This window comes from Caenorhabditis briggsae, assembly GCF_000004555.2.
Source record: "Caenorhabditis briggsae complete genome, chrV, whole genome shotgun sequence".
NCBI classification, from domain to species: Eukaryota; Metazoa; Nematoda; class Chromadorea; order Rhabditida; family Rhabditidae; genus Caenorhabditis; species Caenorhabditis briggsae.
Window position 1 is genome coordinate 4,489,994 of NC_013488.2, and position 14,495 is coordinate 4,504,488.

The 14,495-nt window shown below is 39.5% G+C and overlaps 3 protein-coding genes across 3 annotated transcripts; 2 read left to right on the forward strand and 1 right to left on the reverse strand.

Moving 5' to 3' along the window:
• Nucleotides 1–2,772: 2,772 nt before the first annotated feature.
• On the forward strand, nt 2,773–4,191 carry CBG01264 (the record flags this gene model as incomplete). The annotated part of the gene is made up of 5 exons (XM_045236936.1): nt 2,773–2,902; nt 3,139–3,251; nt 3,319–3,407; nt 3,464–3,965; nt 4,009–4,191. The coding sequence occupies 5 exons, from the start codon at nt 2,773–2,775 to the stop codon at nt 4,189–4,191; spliced, it is 1,017 nt and encodes a 338-aa protein (XP_045091790.1).
• Nucleotides 4,192–4,740: 549 nt separating this feature from the next.
• On the forward strand, nt 4,741–6,581 carry CBG01263 (the record flags this gene model as incomplete). The annotated part of the gene is made up of 5 exons (XM_045236939.1): nt 4,741–4,814; nt 4,933–5,233; nt 5,830–6,134; nt 6,177–6,292; nt 6,334–6,581. 5 exons carry the CDS (start codon nt 4,741–4,743, stop codon nt 6,579–6,581), a joined length of 1,044 nt encoding a protein of 347 aa, XP_045091789.1.
• Nucleotides 6,582–8,221: 1,640 nt separating this feature from the next.
• CBG01262 lies at nt 8,222–9,775 on the reverse strand (the record flags this gene model as incomplete). The annotated part of the gene is made up of 7 exons (XM_002635978.2): nt 8,222–8,457; nt 8,655–8,761; nt 8,807–9,013; nt 9,061–9,164; nt 9,401–9,504; nt 9,547–9,709; nt 9,755–9,775. 7 exons carry the CDS (start codon nt 9,773–9,775, stop codon nt 8,222–8,224), a joined length of 942 nt encoding a protein of 313 aa, XP_002636024.2.
• Between the last annotated feature and the right edge of the window lie 4,720 nt (nt 9,776–14,495).

A 14,495-nucleotide genomic window follows, 5' to 3' on the forward strand; every position in this document is an offset into this window, starting at 1 on the left:
GTTATGATCTATAAAATACGAAAATTAGGAAATGACCTAGAAAGTCCAAAAAATAAGGTGGTGACCCTAGATCCAAAAACAAGGTCTTTAACTACAACACCGAAAATTTAGGTCATGTCCTAAAAAACTGAAAAGTTAGGTCATGGCCTAGGAATTCCAAAAATGAGAACATGACTTAGAAAATTCGAAAATTAGGTCATGACCTAGAAAATTTAAAATTTAGGTCGTGATCTAAAAAACCGAAAAAAATAGGTTATGTCCTAGAGAATCCAAAATGAAAGGTTATCAGGAAAAAACTTATGACTAGTTTCAGAAATTTTGAAAGTAGAAAAATAATGTTTCTCTAAAATTCCGAACATTCTATAGTTCTTAATCATTATAATGCTTTTAAAGAAAATGTTTAGAAAATTTCAATTCTCAGAGAAAAATCTTTCGGATTTCAACCTCAACTAAACCCACAGTCCAAAAAAAGCTTCTAATATCTATAATATCTACTCTCAAACTTTTAAAATAAAATCGATAAACAAATAAAGCAATTGGCTCTATGGAACCGAACCTCTCTACCTCCCCTCTTTACAAAAGTATCAAATAACAAGCTATCCAAAAACGCAAACTGAATAAAAAATGAGGTCTAGTATACCCAACCAAATATATACTCAAAATGACACCTCCGGAATGTTATCATCGTCATTTTTTTCCCGCCCTTTGTGCCCCAAACCGCTGCAGCTCTCCCCCAGTGTTCTCTTATCAAAATGTGCCCTGTGTTTACTTGATAAAGAGAATTGAATTGGAAGAAAAAAAGAGTCAAGTTTGCCGCCTGCTCGGCAAATAATTGAATTTTTGTGGAAAAAGGGGAATTCTCTTTTTGATTTCATAACTGGTTGAGACTGTTATCAAACTGTGACCCAGGGTAACAAGATGAGTCAAATTATCAGGAACGAGACGAAATCACAAACCGGGCACATTGTGTATTGCGTTTGATTTTGTAATTTTGGTTCATTGGTCGAGAAACTGCCCAAGGTTTTGATTCGGTGGATATCGACAACTTTCGTACAAACTTCTATGTTTGAGGCTTGCAGGGACTTGGGCAAGAGTTAGGCAAGATTCGGACAATTTGGCCATTTCAACATTATCAAAAGTGGAAAAAATATTTTAAGTTGCCTATTTGAATTTACTAATTTGGTTCACTGGTCAGAATCTTGCCGAAAAATCGATTTGCTTGCGCAAGACTTGGACAATAAGTCGACAAACGGACAGCTGCCAAAACTTGTACAAAATCCAGCCAACATTTTGGCCATGTGTCCTAGTCATAGAAAAAAGTAATTGCTGAAATTAGTGCTATTAAAAATTTTACATTTTCAAATATTTGTGACAAATGTCATAGAATCTAGAAATGAAAGACCAGCATCGAATCGCTCAGAACTTATATGCAGAAATGAACATTTTCGTACTTTGTGACATCGCACATAAACTTTTTTTCTGAATATTTTGGCTCATTTTGAGAGCAAATATCAGTATCAGGTCAGCTGTAAGATGTTTGAACTTTCATAAAAATTGCTACAGTCTCGAAAGTCTGAACTGGTGGAAAGCATAATGAACGTCGCTCCGTTTCCAGTATAGCAAATCCAACGCAACTACTCTGACACCCACCTTTAATCTTAAATGTTGGCTTTCCCACACTTTTTGATCTTTTCTTTACCAATTATTTTTTTAGGTTACAAAGTTTACTTACCTTCTTTTCTAAACCAAAATATCAGAAATCTATAGCACACAACAAAACTACTTTAGAATCCCCATCCACCATCCCCCATCTTTTTATACTCCAGAAGCTTCACGTCATCCACATAACATCTCACAAGATCAGAAACTATGCCGTGGAAAAAAGACATCAAAAAGTTCCTGCATTCCACTGATCATTTGATACAATTCGTAAGAGCCTACCCGACTACTCGGTTGGAAAATTACTGATAAGACTAGTTATGAAATCATCTAGAAGTACCGGGTCGCCGATTTCTAGTAGAGAATGACAAAGTGAGTGTATTCATGTGAATGGTTTGAGGTCTCATTTTTACAGTTCTTCCAATGAGTCACCGGCGATAAGAGCAGGTAAAAATGACGTTTAGTTCGATTTTTATTGTTTTTCAGCTTGATGTCTGCTCTAATTTTCAAATGCATATTCTGTCGTTTAGAGTCCATATCTCGATTCTTGGAGACATTTAAGAATAAACCATTCTTTTTTAGGTACAGAAGTTTCATTTTCAGTTCATGATCTGCAAATTTCATGCATAAAAGTATTTGACGTGATCCAGCTTCTTTGCATTGATTTGGTTCATCACCAGTAATTTCAGATCCACATCTGGTCTGAGCAATAAGTCCACCAATTGGGAAGCACAAAGGTTGGAAAATGAGCGCATCCAAATTGTTTGGTTTTGAAATGATCCATTTATATTTATGATTCTGAAAAAAAAGCTTTAAACGTGCGAGGTTTAAACATCTAGTTCCGAGTTTTTCGGTCCGAAATGTTTAGTTCTGAAAAGTACGAGGTTTAAACATCCGGCTCCAAAACACTAGTTTCGAAACGGGCAGTTTTTAAAATCCTGATTGCCAAATTTCCGGTTCCTGAACGTGGCAAATAAACCAATTTTAGCTGTACTCTATTGTTATTTGTTTTTGTGAAACTACATTTTTTTAAAGGTGGGGGGACATGAAAAAAATAATTTTCTCGAAATTCCGTTCAAAGATGCTCCTCGAGGAGTTGAACTTGTGAGGGCGATGATTGAGGGTGCGGCGCCGCTACCGAATGAGCCACGCGGGCAAGGAGAAAGCGCACGCCCGATTGCATACATAAAGGCGAGGACGACAGCTGTACGCAGAGTGACATTAAGCGTTGTACACCGTGACGGTAGAATGCATACTCTAGCTACAAAAAAAAAACGAAAAATCTCCTGTCCCCCCACCTTTAATAAAGTTTCGAAGTCTAACAGATGTTTCTATGTATATACAACATAATTCAATTTATGTCAAGTAAAATATTTCAGGAACAGGTGAAGTATTTTCTCTGAAACGTCACAAATTTCGGTGCCTTCTCCCCAGTCATGTTTGCGAATTTCACATTCGATACCTCTGAAAATTTTACAGAATATGGTTTGGATATCAAATCAACACTAGGTATTTTTCAAATGTTGTTAAGTATCATTAGTACGTTTATTTATATAATTGCATGGAACTATAACGTTGAAAGAGTTGCGAAAGTTTGGAATCTTATAACTTCAAAATTTATTTTGGTAATTTCAGACAATCTGTTACCCGATTTTGAAGATTCTTCACAAAATTTCAATACTTGTGACCGTTTCACATATATTTTTGGTTTTGTATGTAACTTTGTTGTTTGGATTAGAATGGAAATAGTGGGTGTCCAAAAGAAACGTTTCTGGTGATCATCTAGTGAAATTCAAATTTTCAGTCATGTCCAAAGAACAGTGATTTTCAAAGTGGGTCTTAAGTTTGCATACGCTTGTCTGGCATTCATTTTTTTGCAAAGTATAATATTTCCGGATTTATATGTATTCTTGGCGTGGATGCTTGCTATTCAAAGATTTGTTCTTCTAATTTTTCCTGATTTGAAAAACCTGGTGAAGTTCAGAAGTCGGTTTTTCAAATTGATAATATTGCTTCTGACTATCAGCGCCATGCTTACAAAATTTGCATTTCCATGTGAGTTGAATGATTTCAAACCATTCGAACATTATATTTCTTCAGTCATCTGCCGAATAAATCGATATAAAAATAGAGGAATTTGTGTTCTCAGCGATTTAAATTTATCATTCATATTTGCATACTTTTTAACCTGTGTTAGCTTACTTCTATACCTCTACATCTTATTATTCCTCAAGAATATCCCAGAACAGAATACGGTTTTTACATTTATCTTACTACAAACACTAGTGTTATTTTTTTCGAAATCTGTGAGTTCTAAATTTTATTTATTTTTTCAATTTTCATTTCTAGATAATTCTCGGCACAATTATTTTCGATAGATTTGGATTAGTGGACACAAAATTTGGAGCTCCTCTTCATTCCCTCCTAGAGCTTGTGTTCCTTCCATTGAACATCAATTTTTCTTACATATTTGCTAATCGGAAAAGTTTAGGATTAACAAATTGGATTGCGAAAGTTTATCAGTTTTTATAATAATAAATTGTTGAAAATTATAATGGACACTCTCCAAAACCTCTTCAAAATTGACTCAAGTTTAAATGCCAGTTTTGCACACACACTTGCACTAGTAAATTCAAAATAAAATGTATGATCTCGTTGAGGAGACCAAAGACCTGATATAATGATACATGACCACTGGGGTGAAATTAATGAAGTTGAACTCTGAACAGAAGGGGCGTGTCAGCTTTGGCACGCCTTTTCTCATTAGAGCGCAACTGCCAATCACACTATTTCTATTCCTATTCGTGTCCAGAAAGTCTAGGTGTTTTATCTAGATTTCCCGTTCTCACACATTCTTGGCCGCACGGAGACGACCTTTCTCAAGATGGTTAATCTTTTCATCTTTTCTTCAGCGGTGTACTATTTTTTTGAGATTCACTCAAAGTTTTTTAAAGAATTTCTATTTTGTTTTGTTTATCAAAAATTCGGACAAATTTTGTTTTGAATATGTCTAAAATTATAGCACTTGTTTTTTTCCACAACTCCCATTTTTCATTTACAGACAAACCTCCATTTTCAGACATGAAAACTTCACCTACTTGCACAGTTTGTGGACAATCCGCTGGTTCCTGTCATTTTGGAGCTATTTCTTGTAGGTAGGTTTTTATTCCTATTCATAAATCCCAACACAAACTACGATTTTTTGTCACAAAAACCAGAGTTGATGTGGTTTGTGTCCAAGTTCATTCTAGATATAAACACGTCTTCTTGCAGAGCCTGCGCCGCATTTTTCCGACGGATCGTCGTCGGAAAAAAGATGACATCAGTGATCCGATGCGATGGGAATTGCAGATTAGACACTCGAGTACTAAGAAAACTATGCGCATCTTGTCGATACGAAAGGTGTCTTAAAGTGGGGATGAAGTCTTCTGAAGTGATGGCGAGAATACTTTCGAATCGGGGAGCAGGATTGGGTGTCCTAGGTTTGAGCAATGAAACGAGTTTTTTGGAACAAATGAAAAGAGCTTATTGGACGTTAGAGGAAGCGAGAAAGAAATCGTTCAGGAAAGAGGAGGTTAATGTTTTTTAAATGTGAAGCTTTGTATTGTCCAGTCTCCGTATTCCGAAGTTCGAAGTCCGTCTCAAAATTTAGTCCGAATCACTAATTTTAAGAGTGTGTTATTTCGAAACGTCGTAGTTTTTTTTCGAACACTTTTTGGGTTCTCTGAGTTTATCTAGTGTGTTATCTAGGTCAGTCACCATAATAGACTAGAAAACTCAACAAAAGTTGAGCCATAATGTTCGAACGACCTAGAAAACTACTAGGTGAATAATAAATTATTTTGAGGACATAAAAATTGGTGACCTAAAAATCTAAACTTGCAAAAATTGGGTCATGATGTTATAACGGCCTTGAAAACATTCTAGGTTGATGTTAAGTTGTTAGTGAGGGATAACCCACTAGGTGCAAGTGAGGCCATTTTCGAACCAACATCCACAATGGGACAGAAAAATCATTTTGAGAAAGTTAGACCACTCTAATCTCTATCCTCTATCCCTGAAATGAACAAATTCAACATTTCTTAGTTGTCTTCCCCGGAATCTGTGGTTTTAGATATCGAAAAAAAATTCTGTTTCAGATTGTGAAAAAACGAAATACATTTATTTCAGAACCGCACTCCAAGTACTTCCAACTACAAAGACGCCAATTCGATATGCGCCATGGATATAAACCTAATTCATAAGTACTTCACTTCTTTATTTCGATTATCGACATCAACTGACAATGATCAACTTGATCTCCTAAGCAATCAATTCTTGCCTGCATTTAAAATGCTCGATGGAGGGTTTCGATCCAAAGATAGCGATTTTTGTATCCTTCTAAATGGTGATTATGTGGACCCGGAGAACATGGGTGATTTTTACAGCGATTCTAGTGAGGATGAAGACAATTCTGCAGCGGACACTGTGAAAAGGTTGGTTCACCTCAAAAATTTTGCACGAATTTTTCATTTCAGAATTTTGGAGCCGTATTGGAAAAAGTTTAACCATGGATTGAAGAAACATATGAAGGAAATTCAGTTAGACTTATCAGAGTTTCTATTTGCAAGTGCGTTGATTTTCTGGGATTTTGGTAGGTTTCGCTCACCAAAAAGGCTTAAACTGACATTTTAGGAATGTGCGGTCAGTCAAACGAGTGTGTTGAAATATGCAGAGAAATGAGGACGAAAATTATCAAAGAATTGATAGAATACGAAAGAAATTTGAAATCGCACAACGATTATTCGTTAAGAGTTGGAGAAATTATACTGGTTCTTCATGTGGTTGAAAAATCGTTGATCACAATTCAAGAGTGTAAATATGTTACGATGGTTAATGAGTTATATGGAAGAGAATGTCCATTGTTAAAGAAATGCAATTGATAAAAATAATTTTATTAGTGTTTTACCGGTCGGTTTGAGCCCCCTGCCGGGGGCTCAACCTCCTGGGTTTTGTTTACTTTATCTTACATTTGAATTCCTAATTTCAGAAATTCCCACTTTCCGTGTGTCCGAAATTTCCGAGTTTCTTTATTTTCAAAAGTTATATTTTCCTGATATCGGAATTTTTGAATACCGTACTTTCTTGAATAAATGCCCACATGTAGAATCTCTTGTTTTTTCTAGAATGTTCCTGGATTTTCTGATTACTGATTGTTAGGGTTTCTGAAATTCAGATATTCAAAAAACCCACACACAGCACTACTTCTAAGACTTTGATTTCAGATCACCTTGAAAAAATAGCGAAGTGATTAAAATACCTGTATACTTATAGAGAACGCTTCTCCTTTTTTTCAGGCAAAACCTTTGGAGGGTACAACAATTCGGGGGTACAAAGGGGTACAAAATGATTTAGGGGTACAGAACTCACAGTTTGCGGGTACAAAACTGAGCTTTTTTCAGTATTTTGTATCCCCGAATTGCGGATTTTTTACCCCTTAAATTGCTTTGTACCCCCTTGTACCCCCGAATTTTTGTACCCTCCGAAAGTGTTTGCCCTTTTTCAACCTCAACAGGGGTTTACGTTGAGCATTCAAAAAACGGAATATCCTGGAAATTTCTAAAAAGCTCTAGAATTTTCTGGAATTTTCTTGTATTTTTTGGATCTTTCTGGAAGTTTCTGGAATTTTCTAGAATGTTCTGGAATTTTCTGGAATTTACTGGAATTTTCTAAAACGTTCTGGAATTTTCTGGAATTTTCTGGAATTTACTGGAATTTTCTAAAATGTTCTGGAATTTTCTGGAACTTTCTAGAATGTTCTGGAACATTCTGGAAGTTTCTGGAATTTTCTAGAACTCTATGGAATGTTCCGGGATTTTTGAGAATTTCCTGAAACTTCCTAAAATTCAAGAAATGTTCGTTATCTTTCTTGAATGTTTTTGATTTTCTGGAAATTAATAGAAATTTCTGAAATTTTTTGGAGTTTTCTGAATTTTCTAGAATGTTGTAGAATTTTCTGGTATTTTCTAGAATGTTCTGGAATTTTCTGCATAACTTAAGAACATTGTATTCAAAAGGAAACTACTATGACCCATTTCCAGTAGTCCACAGGATCGAAATTCAAGTGATATACAAAAAAAAAACGAAATTTTCAAAATTTTCCAGTTCTGAAGATTTGTGCTCAATTTTATGCAGGCAACACATAGATAGGCCAAAAAACCGTTTTGCAAAATTTCGTGAAGTTTTATTGAGTTAGAGCATAATTTTGAAGTTTTCGATTCTCAACACTGTAGCTTCCCTGTTAGCTAGAAGGCCCAGTACACCATAGACATGAAGCGCTCGGCAGTCCATGACTACGTAGCACACACCACTATAGGAGTCCCACGTCCCTTTGAGTTATTCAAGTTAATGTCCGAGACGGACACACACACACACACACACACACACACACACACACACACACACACACACACACACACACACACACACACACACACACACACACACACACACACACACACACACACACACACACACACACACACACACACAGAAAAGGTTCCATAGTAAGAAGTAGATGGCTTTAGGAAACCATTACATCATGAATAAAAATTTTCCATCTTCTATGAAGGCCAATTATCAGAAGATAAAAATTCTTTTGCAGCTCCTGCTGTCTTTCTAAAATAAAAAATATTCCGAGAAGCTCAGCAAGCCGACCAGGTCCATGATTTTGAAGGCAGTAGTCAGATAGAAGTTTTGTATATTTTTGACGTTCAGTGAGCAGAAGAGATTGAGCATATAATGATAGACCGCTTACAGCTGGAACATTGTAATAATAGGAATGTTAAAGTAAGAGTATGCTCATTTTAGAAGATTGACGTGGCCAAAAGCTAAAATGAGCATTGCAATGAACATTTCGAATCTAGATTTTCTTGGTTTTGTTTGTGACATTCGAGAGCAGTTGTACTCGAATCACCATACTACTTTAAGATTTGTATAAGGTTCTAATAGATTACCTGGATTACATAGACAAATTGCTTTAAGAAGAACATACTCAACAGGTTTCATTTGAATTCTTATTAATGCTTTGACCGGCATCACAGTCATGGAATAGTGTACTTCGCTAAACAATTAAATCATACAAACTTAAAAAAATCTGTTCACTCACTCTCGTAGTGGCTGTTGGGTACCATCTGGGTGCAAACATCCATCGCATTTGTTCATCAATGAAAAATAGGAAACATGTAAATTTAGACAAGGCAATACAGTATGTCTAGCTAGTAGGAATTTATCTTCTGCTGATAATTTATCGAAGAAATCAAACGTTTTCATGTACTCGATGATTGCCAGCATATTGAAAAGAGACCATACTTTTCTGAAACAGTATTGAGTATCACAAATATTGAAAATTGTAACACTCACTTATTCTGGCACCATGCCAATTCATATTTTTTGTTGCCTTGAACATTTCTAATCTGGGATTCGGGCAATGGGATGTTGTGCTGAATTGGCCAACCTGGCATAGGCTGAAATTCGTGAACATCAACAGGAAGTCAGATAAATTAAGTTTTAAACTTACCCCATATTTTTCAGCAGATCCTAGCACTCCATCTCTCCTTATCAGATAATCCAATGAGTACAAAGTATGCCAATGTGGATTATAAGAAGATCTACGAAAAACCTCAAGTTTCCACTCCACATAATTCAGGGAACCGATTAAACGTTGTGTTTTGTTCTCCAGTGAGTTTAATTAATAAGTTACTAATATCTGCTTTGATGGTTCTTTATACTGAACACATTCTGGTTTCATTCCAACAAACTTGCACTTCTGGAATCGGCAAGGTCGGCATCTTAGCAATGGAGAGTCTGAAATTGATATTGGGATCCTGGAATACATTCAAAACTTACTTCGTTTCTTTAAATCAAAGCAGTCACCATGGAGGTTACACTTTTCAGAAATATTGAGAAGACATTGTCTTCTAAAAAATGTTTTACATCCTTTGCAAGTTAAAACGTTATAATGATGGCCGTGCGCAGGCCGTGCACATATAAGACAGGTAAAAGGGTTAGACTGAAAAAAACAGGAAAGATGAATAAGAAATATAAACTAAAGTACCTTTTTCGATGCGAATAACATATGTACACAGAATCAGACTGGTCTACGGACGTGAGGGAGACAAAGGGCACTCCTCAAAACAATTAACGAAAGTGAGGACCGGAGGTCGGTCAGAAGGCAGAGAATTTGTCTCCGATCTCTATCTCTCAAGGCTAATTTCTTCGCTGTTTTTAATGATCGGAAACGCTTTCTATGTACTTTGCTGATCGGAAAATTAGATTTGTCAAAATTCCTATTTGTCAGTACGTTAATTATTCAGGATTTCGGTAGGTTCCCCGTCGTTTCAAGGGTGGCCGTCCAGACAAAAAAATGTGTAAAAGTATGCAGAGAAATGAGGTAGAAACATATCAGAGAAATGATAAATTTGGAAAGGAATTTTGAATCACACAAGGATTGTTCGTGAAGGATTTGAGAAATCGGTTCTCACAGTGCAAAAGTCTGAATATGTTACGGTAGTTTATGAATCATATGAAAGAGAATGTCCATTGTTAAAACAATTCATTTAACAAAAATAAAATTTTGTCGGTGAAAATCAATAATTTATTTGTAATTGTAGAGGGGTCACCTTGGGGAGTGTTGGACTCCCCGAGACGGCTCCAGAGAATCAAGCTACCTCCTTGTGCGTGCTGTCTGGTAAAATAGGGGAAAGTGCATCGGTAACAGGGGAACTAGTTATGTCTGTAGCGAGGAGTCGGACGACGAGCGGGCTGATAAGCGGTGTGGAAACAATAATAACAACAGTAGTATCAGTGACCCATTTATTGAGCAGTATATATTTAATAAAGAGAATATATCGTTAATAAGAGGTTTCCTTGGAGTCGAAGTTCCCAATAGCACACGCTTCCTAGTGGTCACGATGAGAGCACTGAAAGGAAAACACTCATGAAACAGGTCACAGAACTGGCCGTTAGTCTATTCAAAAGGAAATCTATATCAACTCACACCATTAGCGGTTTCCGATAGTCCAATAAGGCCGGTAAGGCGACCGGGGATCGCCGGAGGTCTTATAGTATTGAAATAGTAGGAATAATGATGAGTAACGAGGTTGACGGACTTGCAAACTGAAGGGAAACGTCACGGAACAGAACAGAACAGAAAACTAGACTGAATTAGACTGAGTAATGTAGGCCAGAAACTGTTTTGTGAGTGTGTGTGCGCCTTTAATCCCTTCGTGGCGAGACCCGTACGATAGGGCGCGCTTGCACGAAGAAAGGAGAAAAAGGCGGGGGGATTTGAATATGAGAAAACAATAGAAGGACTGATAAACAAAGATAAATAAGGAGAATAAAGTGGGAAATAGGAAGATTTCTGAGGAATAAGCACAGTGGGCTGGCGCCAGAGCTTCAGCGGTCAGGGCATAGTCGATAGGTCCGGCTTTTGTCGTACGTGGTAAGTAGTCTCTGGCACGTCCCGGAGGTAGTCCAGCCCGTTCATAGTCCGGAATGGAAATGTTAGGGTTTAGGTAGACTGGATCTATGCTGATCTGTTCGTCTGGAAACTCTAGGTGCTTCGCGGCACCCTCTCCTCGTTCACCAATGCTATCTAGCCTTGCTGTCGAGTCAGCGGAGCCCGCATCCTGAGTGTGAGATGCTTTGTGAGCATTCGTAGGTGCTTCCGGGATGTTGGGCATGGCCTTAGAGGGGAATGGCTCTGGGGGGTATTTCACCGCAGAATCAAGAACTGCAGGTGTAGGGAGTGGCAGATTGGTCTTGGGGTCAGTACTCTTGTCACTCCTCTTGGAAGGGTGGTTCAGTGGATTGACTTCAAGAGGTACAAGCTGACAGATCGCTCTGTTGTAGATCACTCCTTTAAACTTGACATCTGCGGAGCGGATTTCACCGTTGCGTTCAGACTCCTTAACGTCTACGATGCCCAGAGGCCATTTGTGCCTTTTAACCATAGTGGTCACAATGAGGACAACGTCTCCCACTTTGGGCTCTAGCTGACAGCAACGCTCGTCTGCATGTGTACTCTCCCGGAGTTGAGTAACGTATGCGAGACTCCAGATCTTCCACATTTGTTCTTCAGCTGCATAGAGCTGTTCCAAGTGCTCTCGGACAGTCGTCTTTGTGTAGGTAGAGACCAAGTTTCTGTCGAACTCGAGAGGTGTCTCGGAAAGAACGCCTGGGTATTGGAAGTCTCAAAGCGGTTGTGTCTCCAGGGCTTCTGATGTGTGGGGTCAGAGGTCTATTGTTAACCATGCTCTGACAGCTTGATACAATGTACGTTAACGATAAGAAGTCGTAGATCCTGGCTAGAAAAAGCGGTCAGGGAACAACTTGGTTCGATGGACGCAATTTCTTGGTTTACAATCTTGCCACCGAAGTTGAAGGTTCCTCGGATAACGAGACAGATGTAAATCAAGGCGTAGACCTTCCCAATGCTGCCGTCTGCATTGCGGTCTCGGATTAGAAGTTCCGCAAGAGGGTGATTGGAGTGGATGTAGAGTGGTTCGCTAGTTTCGCAGGGAAGGACTGGCGAGCGGAGGTTCCGCACTACTCTCCAGAGGTCATCGGTATCAAGTCTGAGCTTGAGCTTGCCCGGAAAAGACAAACCGCGTGAGTCGAACTCTGCATAGTGTTCGCGAATGATTATCCACCCGGCCACGCTCTGTTGGTAGATAGGACATTCGGACTGGGTGAACTTCTGAATGTATTCGGACTGCCACGATTTGTTTTTCAAGAAGCGGAATGTTCTCAGTAGTTGGACTACTGTGCTCTTAGCGTAGCGAGGAACTTGATTGTTGCCTCTCTGAAGGGTTACCATCAAATTTTGCGTCATGGAAGCAAGAGGTGGTGAACCTTCTCCAGATTTTAGCTTAGGAGCATGGGTGTAGGCTGGGGACACTGTCGGTGAGCAAAATTCTTGAATCGCCAATTGTGTCTGTTGCAGTACTTCCAGGCCGAGTTTACGGGCTCTGGACTCAGAAATCAGCGACAGAGAAACACCTGTATCGACGAGCGCCAGTAGAGTTTTACTGTCTACTGTGGTCGGGCAGATGAATGACAGTCGTGAATTAGGATCAGCGCCGTGACGGGTGATACTAATCTGATGAGGTACTGGTCGGGACACGAAGTTGGAATACGATTCTTTCTAGACAGTGGTCCAGCGGTACCGGTCTCATGAGAAATGATAGAGTGGTTAGCTGTGGCAAAGACAGGATCCGAAAAGGATTCGTTATCAGAGATATTAGGATAATTAGAAACTTTTTGGGTAAGGGCGGCAATACAGTCAGAAGTAAAAGCAGGTGTAGTTGGCAAGTCTACGGTTAGTACAGATTTGACATCTGTACCTGCCTTGATGCTGCGCGAGTTACTTTGACTGAGTGATCTTGCTTCGCTTCCCGAAAAAGAGTCTGTCTTGGCTTGGCTTCTTGTGGATAGTTGGCCAAATCTCTGTAGAATTCCTTAAGCGGGCATCCCCCAGTATGATGCATGCCGCCGCAGTAGATGCAGGATCTAGTGGACGTGCAGTTTTCGATTGCATGACTTTGTGACAAACAAAGAGGGCACAATTTCTTCTGTTCGACTTGATCCCTGAAGTCTGCACTGTTGAGATTGAATCGAAGGGCGCTGTGGCCGGCTTCCGAGCAAACAGGGCAGGTCAGAGGTTCGTTGTTGTCAAACGGGAAGGTAATTGGCAGCGACTCAATGTCAAGACCTCGTCCTGGAGCGTAATGTCCTGGGAGACAGGTCTTAGTCACGTGGTCGGTGAATCGGGTTGTGACACTGCTAGCATCGTATACCGGTTTACCGTGCTTGGGCTCACCATAGCTATCATTGGCATATTTGACCAAAGCGGTTTTCGGAATCTCATTGGAAGACGAAGATGTCGCAAGATCGTTAACTTCTTGTTCCAGTTCCATGTAACGGATATCGCCAGAAGCCTTGATAATAGCGTCATCAATAGTGGTCTGTGGACGGAGCTGCATTAGCTTCAACACACCTTTACGGAGGGTGTGCGGCAGTTTGCTAGCAAAGACCTTGGTGACTCTATCATCGTCGGCGGCTACTCCTTGCTCAAGGAGCAGCATGCGAGCATTGGCGAAAGTTGCCATATCTTGCCGCATCTTATCTGGGTCCGACTGATGGAATGAAAGCTTGTTAAAATCTTGCAACAGTTTGTCTTTGGTCAGATTGTGGCCAAAGGCTGTCTTCAGATTCGCGAAAGTTGCTTTGATCGCCGCAGAATGGTCCTTCGACGTCGCTACGCAGCATCTAGCATCACCGATAACGTGGTCTTGCAAGATTTTATGTTGCTGGGCGAGTGAGAGGTGACGTCTGCTCATGATATCGGCAGAGAAGGAATCATAAAATGCCTCCCAGTCTCCAGTCCCATCGTACTTTGATAGCAAAGAGAGCACAGTGGTAAGCTTTGTCAGCTCCGAAGATTTCATTGGATGCCCAGCGGACTTATGAGAGTGGCGCGAATGGCGACAATCATCGTCGTGAACGTTTTCACTGCCACTGGAAACGGTACGAGAATCCTCGTCGTCACTAGGCTGGATAGAATCCAAATCAGGCTCTTCAGCTCTAACAGATCTTTTCTGCGTTTTCAGCGTCTGGCGCTGAGTTCTAGATGAGGTGCTGGAGGAATGAGTGGATCTCATGTCCTCTTCACTAACACACCGACCCCCTGCTGGACGAATGGGACACCACGGAGAGACTCTGATCTTTATGGGTCCGATCTCTTCCTGGAGCGAGATTGGTATCACTACCTTTCTCAGTAGACATCTTGATTG